Below are 13,047 nucleotides of genomic sequence, written 5' to 3' on the forward strand. Positions count from 1 at the left end.
GCTAATAACTTCAAAGAAAGGACGGACAAATTTCTTGGTTGATAATCTTTAAGGTATAAGTGGAAAGCTTACGTAAATTCTATTAGTTTAGGAGATAATTATTTAGATACATTCTACTTTGCAATATTACAAATTTTATCAAATTTTGGTGCGTTCAGATACGTTCAAACACATCTAGATAAATGTATCTTGTGATACATGAATCAAAATTATGTGTAATTTGTTCTAGATATACTGTATTCAAGTGAATTCACATGTATCTGGAATACATAACAAATCTCGCTTGCCTCTTTCCCATCTCGCTCACCACTTTCCTATTAGATACATGTGAATCATACTAAATGCATATTATTTCTAGTATGATTTACATGTATTTGAGATACATAACAAATCTCGCTCGCCTCTTTTCCTATTTTAGTGTATCTGGTAGAAAAAATCATGTATCAAGACATATCTTCTTCAATGTATGGTAAGAAACACTTAATTAGTGATAAAATACAAAATATTTTAAAAATTTAAGTAATAATAGTATATATATGATAATGAAATATAATATATCTAATTATGTAGTTTCTCCATATGTAATACCTTATTGCGCAACTTTCACATATAACAAACATAAAAATCATATTTGTATGTTATAGCTTAGTTTGCATAATTGCGCTCCATAACAAATTTTATGTTTGCTATGGAGCTTTCGATTTGTATAATTCACTAGATACATCCAATTTTATATAAATTGTTCAGTTTTATATAAATTCATTTATACATTGTAATTTGTATAATTATAAGTGTATATGACAAAAATATATGTATTTGTATTTGTATTTGTATTTGTATATACACTTTTCTCTCGCTTTATACAAACACAAATGCATTTTATACATTTTATACCGAAATGTATAAAATGGCTAATTGTATACCGAAAATGACTAATTGTATACTGAATCAGGTGACAAAAAAATGAGATATTTGCTGCGAATTACAAATAAAATAAACTATGGCTATAACATTTAATTTAAATTAATAATTTGTTATTTCATACAATTTTCTCTACCTTAATTAGATGAATTCACATCAAAGTAGGAGAGCAATTAAAAAACTTTATAAAACATAATAATACAAGTTCACATACTACACGCGATAAAAAAAATAAATGTGCCATATATAGCGAGGGGGACATACATATTCTACTTTTTATCTACATGTTGGAGTGGCATTCACATTCTCATTCCATTTATGCCAATTACATTACGTATGAAATATTACAACTTTTGGAGTTTCCACTAAGTGAGAGCATATTTTGATATATTCTATAGATTTATTATTCTATATATTCATGAATGATGAAAGATGAAATTGAATGCTTATAGTTACTCTACAAAGTTAGTTGAAAAACAAGGTGCAGCACGCCGTTTTATATTGCATTTATACCAAACAGTAGTCAGTTTTTAACCATTTATGCATGCTATAAATTAAATAAAAGTTGATAAAGTAACCTCTTATTTAGCATTCTTCCATAACAATTTTATTTGATACAAAATATATAGGATCATGACACTCCAACCACGTAAGCATAACGATTGCCTTTACATATTTTTACAATTATTTTTATCTCTTGCTAAACTTTTTTATATGTCCTTTCCCTTGATAGTTCATCTCTAAGTAATGTAACGACTGATTTTTGTTCTTTAGCTATAGAAGAAATAGGTCCAAATCGCTCAAGTTTTAAGCAGTGTTAATTATAAATATTCATATTTATTATTGCCGCTAAGTATAATATAGAGACAATTAACTATTCATTAACTTTTCTATAGGGTTGATATGGACACAGAGGGTACATTAAAGAAATCCAGGGTCTTCAACTTAAATATACTGTACAATATAACGTATAATGATCTCTATAAGATAGTTTTAGGAAATTAATTAAATTTCTGTTTTCTTGAAATCCATAGAAATGCATGTATGTTACAACTAATAGCAAACATCCTTTTAAATATTTATTTATATTTGTGTAGATATATGCCAAAAGAGATTTTATTTATTTATTTATTTTAAAAAAAAGGGATAATGTAAAATACAAAAACCGGACAAAGTCAATTTATTAGGCAGTGACATGCCAGAGTGTTTTGCCTCTTTTAGTCAGACATGCTTCAATGTCATTAAACTTGGTAATTATAAATTTCCAATTGTGATCAACAGCTATCAATCACATACTTTTAGATTATCAATAATGAATTTATTTAATTGCATCATTCGCCTTTTAAATAGATCGATCTTTAATTTTCATCTTTAACAATTAAATTTATGTCTAGCTAGATATAAGTTTTTTAAAGCGCGAGACAAAAGGTATGAAATATTATGATACAACAATAAAATCCATAAGCAGTTTTACCATTTGCATTCTAATTACTTGCTTTGGCCTATAAATGAAAACAGAAAAGAAAATTATTCTCTTTTAATATTACTTTCATTATATCTCTTTACAGGAAATCCACCAATTACATGCAATGCATGTCTTTAATGTAATCTTGGATAAGAATGTGAGAGCTAATAGTGGATAATATTTATTTTATTTTACATAAGAAATGATTCTTTTTCCCATCATCAGATAGACTTACTCTCAATTGTTTTAGGCAATAACTTTATTGTTTTCTAGCATGGTTTGTATTTTTGTTTTTGTCCAACTTGTGAGGACTTAATAGATGAATTATAAAAAATATATTTCGTAAAAAAACTTTTCCTTCCGTACGAAAAGCACCTTTTAAGTGAATAATAATATGATTCAACTGTTCTGAGTATGTAAAAATCACACATAATTTTTTTAGATGAGATGGTGTCTATACTTTTCTTGCATTTGATGAATTTGGCTAAACAACTCCCACATGCTATCACTTAGCTCTTCTAATTATAAATAAATTATGCTAAGATTCTTACTTATCCATAACCTTGACCTTTTCGTGCATTTGAAGTCTATAACTATGCTTCTAATTAATTAGTGTTTCTTTCATTTGACGAATAATTTTTGTTTGAAAACAAAGTTAGTTTCAAACAATTTATATATAAATATCCTGAAGAGAATGTTCATGCATATATGCATCAAAATTAGTTAGCGCAATAAAACACGTTATTAGCTGTCGATTAACAAACATTTAGTATAATATAGAGTTTAAGAGGACTCGTAATATTATATGATAAATTAAAGACTAACCAAAGGTCATTAAAACAAATAAAAGCAGTGGCAGCAATCATCATCCGACCATTAAAAGACAAGTGCACGCACACGAGTGACTCTCTTCCCTTTATCCTTTGCTTATCATGCAATTAATGATTCATGATTATGACATCTACTAAACAGTATCAATTTCTTTTTAATATCTTGAATTGAATGTGAACCACAAAGGTGATGTATCATTCTAATATACATTCATTTATGAAAAAATGGTATGAAATAGCAAACTATTAATTCAAATTAAATGTTATAGCCATGGTTTATTTTAATTGTAATTCCCAACAAATATCCCTTTTTTTTTGCCATCTGATTCGATATACAATTAGCCATTTTTATGCAAACTATAACTATAACATACAAATATGATTTTTATGTGAAAGTTGCTCTTCATTTATCACGTAATCATGATTAAGTAATATGTATTCTCAGGATGAATCAATCAGGTCCTAGCCGGAATCTGTAAGCTAGTTGGTGATGTTTTTGGCTTCACATCAAAAGGAAGTGAGATCATGGCAGGGGCAGAATCTGGATTTACCTCTTGAAATGGTACTTCAAAGGTCAATGACTGGTACAAGCAAACCTCATCTTCTTTGCAATAGTATACCTGAAATTGGAAGTGGCAATAGTACTCATTGAAAATGCAACTCTAAGATGGACCATTATAAACTAGGAAAGTGATAGCATTCTCATTGGGCTAAAGGTACACAAACACTACATGAGAACACATTGCTAGTCTAATGTGGTGAATTCGGGACCAGTTACAAGGCCTTCGATAAGTTTGTGTGCCTCTCAAGTTAATTTTTGTAAGTACGTTCATAGGGGACAAAATCTATATTATCAATCCTGGCATAGCACATATTGCTTTGCTAGACTGAAGATATCACATAGCACATAAGCCATGACATTATGCTTATCATCGAGAGCATATTGTCAATTTCATGTAGCGAGGTAGAAACACTACATGGGATGCTACTAACAAATGGCTACTTGAAAGCATATATATATATATATCAAGTCAATATCAATTCCCCAAAGCACTGATGATTTATTTTGCTCAAAATATTGCCTGGCATAGTCTTCTTTATTAAATGGCTGAATATAGATGCGCATGGCTAAGTAGGTAAATGCAAGCCATAAACTTCACTAAACTAAAGTAAAACTTAAAAGATATATTCAACAGATAGTCATACCTTGCAATAAACTCTGCCGGTGGATGGTGAAGCAGAAGATCTTCTGAAGTGCACTACTGCAGAACCTTCTGGGCTGAGATTACCCTCCAAGGAATCAACCTCAGCAGCATTATCTGGATCAAAATCTATGCTATATTTACTCTTGGCTTCCTGCATTTGGTACAAGGCAGAAACGCCTATGAGGCAAAATAAACAGGGACATATTGAGGTGGTAAATTCTAAGGGTAGGAAAAAATACTGTTCCTATTTTCTTAATCAATTTGTTCAGAAGAGAGAAAGAAAACCTTGGAGAAATGGTATCCTTCAGGTACCGAGATTCTTAAGTTCAATGTACCCTCACTGGATGAACCACCATTAACTACAACAGTCTGTGTGTCAGCCCCAGATCGCCGTCTAAGGCGCTTCAAAGATCTGGATTTAAGTGGAGGCTGCACTCCTTTCAACTCCAGAGTAAGAACTTCAGCTTCTGACTTGTTCAGGTCTAAGTATCTTATCACACTGTTATTTGTATCTGCTATGTATAATCTTCCTAAAAAGGTTATATAAAATAGCATCAAATACAAGTATCAGCTGTTACATTTTCAAAACACAGAGATACAAACAAAGGTATGATCTACCTCAAAACTTAAGACTTGGATCTCATATTCTGGAATAACATTGCCATTGCAGGGTACATTTTCTTGGTTTAACTTGTCAATGAGACTAAAGTCCCTTAAACAATTGAAGACATTGCAAAAAGTATTAATGAATCTTAAGCAATTGATACCCTAGTGACCAGAAGTGTATATCATCCTGTCTTCTCCCAAATTTCTTCTTTTTGGCTTTGCCTTCAATCATCACCAAATTGCTCACTCGTGCAAGAAGTATACATAACAATGGCCTTGATAGCCACCAATATTTTTTTAGGACATAACTGGTGCCATGCTCCATCAAGAGACAAGATACACCTTAGGTGCAGCTTCTAATGCACCAAAATCCCAAGTATCTCTCTCTCTCAGGACAATTGTGATAGAAAAGCAAAATGAGGTAACTTAAGATATAGGAGCAGATCAGTTGAGAAGTGTTTATGCAGGAATGAGCCATGAAAACTTCACACGTGTTTATGCAAGACTGAGTGTTGTCATAATTTGATTTCTTTTAACAGAATTACTCATCCCACATGAAAATAGACCTTAAACTTAATTCTTTAGCAGGAACATCTACTTGGTCAATTACAAACTACTGCGATGCATAACCAGCACTCCTACTATTCTTGCTAGTGCAGCTTAAGATGAGTATATATAAATTAAGCCTGATAGAGCTCCTGCAATAATTTGTGAGGATTGCAGAGTTTAGACCACCAATTTCATTGTGATTATTTATGTCTCTTATTCCTGCAAAGTTTTATAGTCCACTCTCAGAGTGAGCAATCAGCCAAGTGAAATTGTGTACAAAGAAGAAGAGATTACCATTTTCTGCTTCAACAATTCCAGATGGTTCTGAGAACTGCACGTAAATAAAAACAAAAAGAAAGAAGAGAAACACCAAAATTGAAAGTCAGAGATCCTAGCAGTAAAAGCAATTCTCTTAAGAATGGGAGATTTAAGAATCAAGAAGAAAATTATACTTCGCACATGTTAATTGAAGGTTTAAAGGGACAAAACGTAAGACTCCTTTTTTTTTTCTCCTTTAATAAGGTAAAATTTTGTTCATGTATGGTTGAAAGGATCTTTCCAAATAAAAGAAGTACACAAAAGGAAATAGTTTTGTGCAGATTGGGTGCTCTTTGTAGAAATAGCAATGTTCTTTTAGTCAGTATCTTATTGCATATAATCTAGGACTCATCTCCCAAATTGGGGTGCCTTTTCCCGCTTTGTTCAACACAACCTCTGACTAATTGTAGTCCGATTTTTTAAGAAAAATAGCAGTAATTGTAAATACTTGGGAGATAAGTCCTAGATTATATGCAATAAGAACATTTTACTTGGAGAAATAATGACCTCACATGCTACTGCTGATTGATGATGAAATTTTGCGTAGAAAAGGTTTGGTGGGAGGGGTATGCCTTCTCGTGTATAAGGGACTTGTAACTAAATAGATTGTTTACAGATGCAGCCACATATTTTAGAAAAATGCTATGCTGGATTTAAATTATTCATGTGTCAGCAGTTTATTATGTCCATCAAGTTGGAGAAATAATATGGTCTAGGTACTCATTTCCATTGCTAATGCTATTAAGTGTAACATCCATGTGGACATAAAATATGATTGGTTGCAATGAATGTCAGAATGTAACACTAATGTCCAGAATATGATACAAGAAAAGATATATGAACTCTTTCCAACCTGAGCTGCCACCGCTGCTCCATCTTTGAAACCAGCCTCACCAACACCAGCTAATGTAGTCACCCTTTTACTATCTGGATCTAGTTTCTTAATCTGGCAAGTTAAACAAAAGAGGAAAGCTTTTACGTAACTGAGATGTTTCTGTTACGGTACCAAAACAAGTAGTTCATTATTGAAATATAAGTTACATAAAATGGTTTCTTTGAGCTTGAAATCGTAACAAGCATCATATGAAACATGGCTTTTCAAGGTCAGTAGTTGATTGAAAGGAGAAGCAGGAAAGGCCACAAACTTTTAAAACCTAATACTTCACTATTATTCTACATACGAGCAACTGTTTCTTATCTGGCATAAGGCACCACAATTTCAGCAGATAAATTTTTTGTCTAAATAAATTAGATGATTTGTCAAAATTGTTCACAGTGCCAATTTCTGGTTAAGCAGACTAAACTTTATTAGCTTTGATAATCAAGAGGAAGCCACAAACTCCACCATAAGTTGTACCATTGTTGACATAGTGTCGCCTTGATATTAAGTGTAAGATCACATGCTATTAACCCTCCTACCAACCTTCACCACACGGTTTCAATCTTCCCAAAGGCCCTTCTCTCTTCTCTCCTCTCCTCCTTCACTTTTCATAAACCCACCAAATCACAAAAAGATTTTCAAACAAAAAGGTGTAAGTTATAATGATAATCTTCGATCAAGTCCAAATAACTAAAAATAATTTATGACTATCCAGATCATGTTTGAAAAAGAAAACCAAATGTTTTGTACCAAAATAAAAGGTTCTTATGGAGGTAGAGAGAGTGAATGATAAAACAAAGCTATAGGGAGACGGTAGATGACTAATATGTTTTACAAATCAACACATTTTTACATTCATGGCTTCCATACAAATAAAAAAGTACTTAAGATAGGAGTTGGGCAATCAAAGCGATAGCATCAGGTTAGCTGCATTTAGTATTTCTTCCATTGGAGGTCTGTCTTCTCAAAGCATATCTGTTTGGTCTTTTCCACTAGAATAATATGTTGATAATAGTGGAAGTATATATTATAGTGATTGAGAAGTTAGTTTGACAAATGAACATCACATCATAGTTCAAACTAAATTAATTATAATATGTCTTAGGAGAAGTGTGTTAAAGATCATAAGATGTCATAAAATTGTGTCACATATGGAGCAAATGTTTACTGTTAAAAAATTAGCCTGTAAGTACCTTGTGATTATAAGAATCTGCAATATAAACTTGACCATCCTTTCCACATAAAACACCTAACGGATGTTGAAGAAGTACTTCAGAGCCTATTCCATCATGGTCACCAAACTGCACAAAAAATGTTCCTTTAACAAGTTTATTTCTGTCACAAATGTGACTAAAATATACTAGAGAAATGCAAATCTGGTTTCTTTGGCTTCACACAAAATTACCCTAAACAAGTTTTCTGCAATAACTGGATCACCACCAGCCAGTGATCTTGAACCTCCTGTTCTTAGATTAACTGCCCGAATGGAGCTACTCTCACTATCAGCAACATATGCCTCCTTAAGATCTACAAAAAACAATTAAATGAGTAATTAAATGCTGGCAACTTGAAAGGTCTTGGCAAGGTGAAGAGGAAAACTTCAAATACCATCCCTGCAGTGATATGGTGGACTATTTGGAAAGAAAAGAATGCCAGAGTTTATGAGAGAGAATCTGAATCTGTAATTAGTATCAAATACGTATATCTTCTCTTCTTTTTATTTTTTTGGTGCAACCTGGCTATTGCAACTGACACAGATGCCATGATTCACTTCCTGAGCTCATTACACAATTTGTAATGTAGCCTCCTTTTGTACTTATTTTACAGCATTCTCTTATTGCTAAATTAATTTTTTGATCAGGATACAGAAATAATATACTGAGCTCTAACAATCAAAAAGAAAAAGTAAACGAATTGTATCAAAAGAAAAGGTAAAAACTATAGACCAGTTCAAAAGAACAATTTATGTCTTGTTAAGAGATTACCTCGTGACAAGGAAATCCCAGAAGGTTGAGCAAATGACGTGCTTGTAGAGCTTTCCCATGGCCAAGAAGAAGATGATACGTAAACATCAGCAAGTTTGTCTAAAGTAAGTGGCTAAAAGGAAATGTTCTCACAACTAACACATACAAGGACAAGTCATACAAAGAAAGAAGCTAAAACCCAAAAACTAAAAGCACAAAGCAGGTTTCTCCTTTCCACATTACATTAGTTGAATCCCTGTTTTCTTTTGGCTGAAGCTCCTGCTGATTCATGGAGATCCATTATTTTCATTAAGTGTTACTAGGAAGTAATAGTAACCATATTGTAAGTAGCCAAACAGAGAAAATTTGTTAGTGCTAATGTTGAACCAAATTTTTACTAGGAAGAGATCCAGAGCACATTATCAAGATTCAAGACCAAAAGGGATATATATTCCTTTGAGTATGGGTTAGCTTTTGTACTCTTCATGTTCCAATGAATTAAGTCAGATGATAGTGTTAGAAGTCCACAGAACATGGGTTCCAAATTCATAATGGAACTTTCAGAAGAAAATTGATCTTAAAATGCCACTCAAACTAATATCCGCCTGTGCGTTGATGAGTCTTTGACAACTTCTCTAATCTTTGTGAAATACCTTGCCAAAAGAACCTAGTCCATAAAAACTCTTACTGTTATCACTAAAAACGAGAGATCTTTTAGAAAGCCTACACGGGCAGTTCAAAAGAAGAGGCATATCCATGCAGTCCTAAAATATGACTACGCTGATAGATTCACAGAGCAAGTGTAAAGCAGTGAATCAAAAAGTGTGAACTGAGTTTGTTTCTGTCTTTGTTTATCAGTGAAAGATCTGGTCCTCAGTTGGTTCTCTCTCGCTCTAGATTAACACATGGATCCTTTTTCTAAGCAAAAAGAGGAAACCCTTTTCTTCAAAACGGCTTGGAAACTAGTTTAGATGTACAAAGCACCTCAAAAGAAAGTGTGACAAACAGATGATGATAGTGAGCATCATAGCATTTAAGAATTAATCTCATATAAACAACTAGCACAATTAACCAGCATTCTGCTGAAACTCTAGTTAAGCTAACACACACACATATTACCTTGAGCCATTCAAATTCCTCTCATAACCATTCCCACTGAAAGCTCTTGTAACTCCATCCGATGTCTTGTGTTCCCAGATCTGATGCTGACCAGCCATTGCGATGTAGACAATTTCATTCTCAGGTTCAAAGCAGACATCCCATGGAGAGTTGAGAAGCTGAAAATATGACCAATGATGTTCAGTTCCAAAGAAAAAAGGATGATTCACAAGACTATATTTGAAATTGATTAAAGAGAAAGATAAAATTAGAGCACGAAACTACATATGCAATAAGCTAGAGCTAACTGGAACCAGTTGGTGACCAAGTAATTATTTAATTTGATCCAATCTTGCCTGTGCAGTTCCAGTTCCTCCCCCTTCATAATCAGAACCTTTTGTTCCATTTCCCGCAAGGGTCCGCACTGTCTCATTAACAAAGTCAATGACCCTACAGTAATGGAACTCAATAGGTTAAACTAAAAACTTCCTTAAATTATCCAGGGAAAGAAAATTATTATCTCATAAAAAAGCTATAAGCACATCAAGGCCAACTAAAAAGGAAATTGAAGTAAAAACTTTCATCTGTCAAAAATACAAATATAAGGAAACAGAACGTCAAACCGTATGTTGTTAATGCTAGGAAATGAGAAGTTAAAAAGTTTTTGAATGAATTTTAAATGGGAACTAGGATGATTTAGGAAGAGGGGATAATTTGGCTGTATTTGGCTGTCAGGTTAATCGGTTAGACCACAGAATGACAATTAGTGTTCAAATTGACAGCACAGAGGACAGGAAAGGAAGATGCATATATGCCTGAATGTTATTTGTAGAGAACTAGACAACCAGAGTGAATTGAGGAAACTTATCAGTGTAATTTGGTATCATATCATCCGGTGGGTGAGATACTAATTTGAGGATTAGTATTCCATCGGATTTGGTCCTAAAAGACTACTTTACCTCCAAATCTAAATGATAAAGGCAAACATTTTCCTTAGTATTCCCCCATCCTCAATCCAATCCAGTTTCTCCTGCTCCTTCTCCTTCCTCGGCTTATCCGCATCCCTACTCCACTAATATTTCGAACATATTCTTCACCAGCAAGATCAAGATCATTATTTCACTGTGGCCTGATGGCGATCCCTGTCAACTCCAACCCCACATCTAACCCAGCCTACTGGCTCCCCCGCCCAAGCTCAAGAAATCTCTCGTTTTCCCCTCGCACCCACCCTATAGTGAGTAGTTCTACTCCCCCTTTCCCACCAGTGGTGGAACAGATATCCTTAATCATTTTCTTTTTCTTCATTTCAGTTGCTTTTTTTTCTGTGGTTATGTTCTAATATCTTCTGGTTCTTTGTTTACAGAACATTCTTTTCAACAAGCTTTTTAAGTATCTTCGTTTCCACTAGTTTTTCTTACTGTTTTGACAGTATGAACCAACTTGAGGAAACATAGAACAACTATTTAAGTTCTCCTGTTAATCAACTATATTTCCCTAATTTCTTTGCCAGGAAAGGATATGAAAACCTGTCAAAAAAAGTCATATGTTGTCAAAAAAAAAGTCATATGTTGTCAAAAAAAAGTCATATGTAATCAATTATTCACGGTTTAATTTGGCCTCATGGAAAATCAACCAGTTCTGGAGACGCCACATATGAAGATTCTTAAAATAAACTTCAAACCTAATGAAGCAATTATTACCCACGTATGTGGTCTCTCTTTTCTGGTCAGCTACAGATAGATTAGTCAAAACCAAACTAAAAATTAAATGAAAAGGAGTACGTTATTAAAAAGTACAGAATAAAAATGATAGGGATGGTTATCAATATGTAAAGTTAAAAGCTTTGAAATATTTAGATTCTGCCTTTGTAATCTTGAGTTGAGGAATACCAATTCCAACTAAAAAAAAAATGGCATAAAAAATTCAAATGAATCTAAAAGAAAAATTTAGGCCATTATATTCAAACTAGGAGTAGCTTTCAACAACTACTTTATCATCTTGAATCCTATTGCGACTAATAAAATATGCAGCTCGAGTTAACTAAAGATCTCCATGTATCATCAAACTACTTAATGTAAACTGAGGCGATACCACTATAGCACAAATAATTCCCATTTCAAGAAAGAAAGATAAAAGCACATCAAGAAGTGCAGTTTTTTTATTTTATAATCACAAAGAAGCAAAACTTCTTCCATGCAAACAAAAATAGATAATATACCTTTTGGTCAAGCAAAACTTCTTCCATGCAAACAAAAATAGGGATGGTTATCAACATGTAAAGTTAAAAGCTTTGAAATATTTAGATTCTGCCTTTGTAATCTTGAGTTGAGGAATACCAATTTCAACTAAAAAAAAAATGGCATAAAAAATTCAAATGAATCTAAAAGAAAAATTTAGGCAATTATATTCAAACTAGGAGTAGCTTTCAACAACTACTTTATCATCTTGAATCCTATTGCGACTAATAAAGTATGCAGCTCGAGTTAACTAAAGATCTCCATGTATCATCAAACTAATTAAGAAAGAAAGATAAAAAGCATATCAAGAAGTGCAGTTTTTTTATTTTATAATCACAAAGAAGCAAAACTTCTTCCATGCAAACAAAAATAGATAATATACCCTTTGGTCAAGCCATGTCCCCCCCCCCCCCAATAGTCAGTATCAATAAACCCACCAAAGTTAAAGTTTATCCTCCTCAACTTCTCAAAGATGGAGGCACACGCATCTATACTCCAAGGAAAATATGTGTGGAAATGGAGAATTCAGAAAATAAACAATAGATGATACAGTCAATTAAATATCAGAAGAAAAACCATGTACGTCTTGCCCAATAACAGGCATGCCTTTTCTGCCAGTACCTTAAAGCATGATTTTCAGTATCTGCCACATACAAGAGGTTCTTCTTCGCATTGTAAGCCAAACCCTGAAGATATAATAAGAATTAAGATCTTAGATTAATTTTGCAAACGAGAAAAATTGCAAAATTACAATAGTTACCTGCGGACGATTGAATGTTGCATCATCAAAGTTACCATCACGAAGACCCTCTGCTCCTGTGCTTCCAACTTGGACTAAAAAGTTTCCTTCTAGATCAGTTACTACCTGTCCATGTGAAAATTGTCCGGGATTACTAATTCTACCATTCACCTCATAAAGAGAGCATGGAAATAGAAAGAAGACTAACAATAATAAGATCTAGGGCTAATACAGG

The 13,047-nt window shown here is 33.1% G+C and overlaps 1 protein-coding gene across 4 annotated transcripts in view; it reads right to left on the minus strand.

Moving 5' to 3' along the window:
- Positions 1-3,601: 3,601 nt before the first annotated feature.
- LOC125866748 (protein SUPPRESSOR OF QUENCHING 1, chloroplastic) overlaps positions 3,602-13,047 on the minus strand; it is a 31,510-nt gene continuing 22,064 nt past the window's right edge. For 3 of the 4 annotated variants that reach the window (XM_049523328.1, XM_049556557.1, XM_049550126.1), the window contains 12 exons: positions 12,834-12,938; positions 12,695-12,759; positions 10,193-10,286; positions 9,858-10,015; positions 8,760-8,809; positions 8,180-8,301; positions 7,968-8,075; positions 6,748-6,840; positions 5,871-5,907; positions 4,707-4,951; positions 4,423-4,572; positions 3,602-3,836 (listed from right to left, as the gene is read on the minus strand). In XM_049523328.1, the coding sequence (XP_049379285.1) occupies positions 3,672-3,836; positions 4,423-4,572; positions 4,707-4,951; positions 5,871-5,907; positions 6,748-6,840; positions 7,968-8,075; positions 8,180-8,301; positions 8,760-8,809; positions 9,858-10,015; positions 10,193-10,286; positions 12,695-12,759; positions 12,834-12,938 (1,392 nt within the window). In that variant the 3' untranslated portion in view covers positions 3,602-3,671. Of the gene's footprint in view, positions 3,837-4,422; positions 4,573-4,706; positions 4,952-5,577; positions 5,796-5,870; positions 5,908-6,747; positions 6,841-7,967; positions 8,076-8,179; positions 8,302-8,759; positions 8,810-9,857; positions 10,016-10,192; positions 10,287-12,694; positions 12,760-12,833; positions 12,939-13,047 lie in introns of those variants that run through there. The other variant, XM_049529891.1, reaches the window with a different exon arrangement.

The sequence above is a fragment of the Solanum stenotomum genome, chromosome 1, assembly GCF_019186545.1.
Source record: "Solanum stenotomum isolate F172 chromosome 1, ASM1918654v1, whole genome shotgun sequence".
In the NCBI taxonomy this organism is placed as follows: domain Eukaryota; kingdom Viridiplantae; phylum Streptophyta; class Magnoliopsida; order Solanales; family Solanaceae; genus Solanum; species Solanum stenotomum.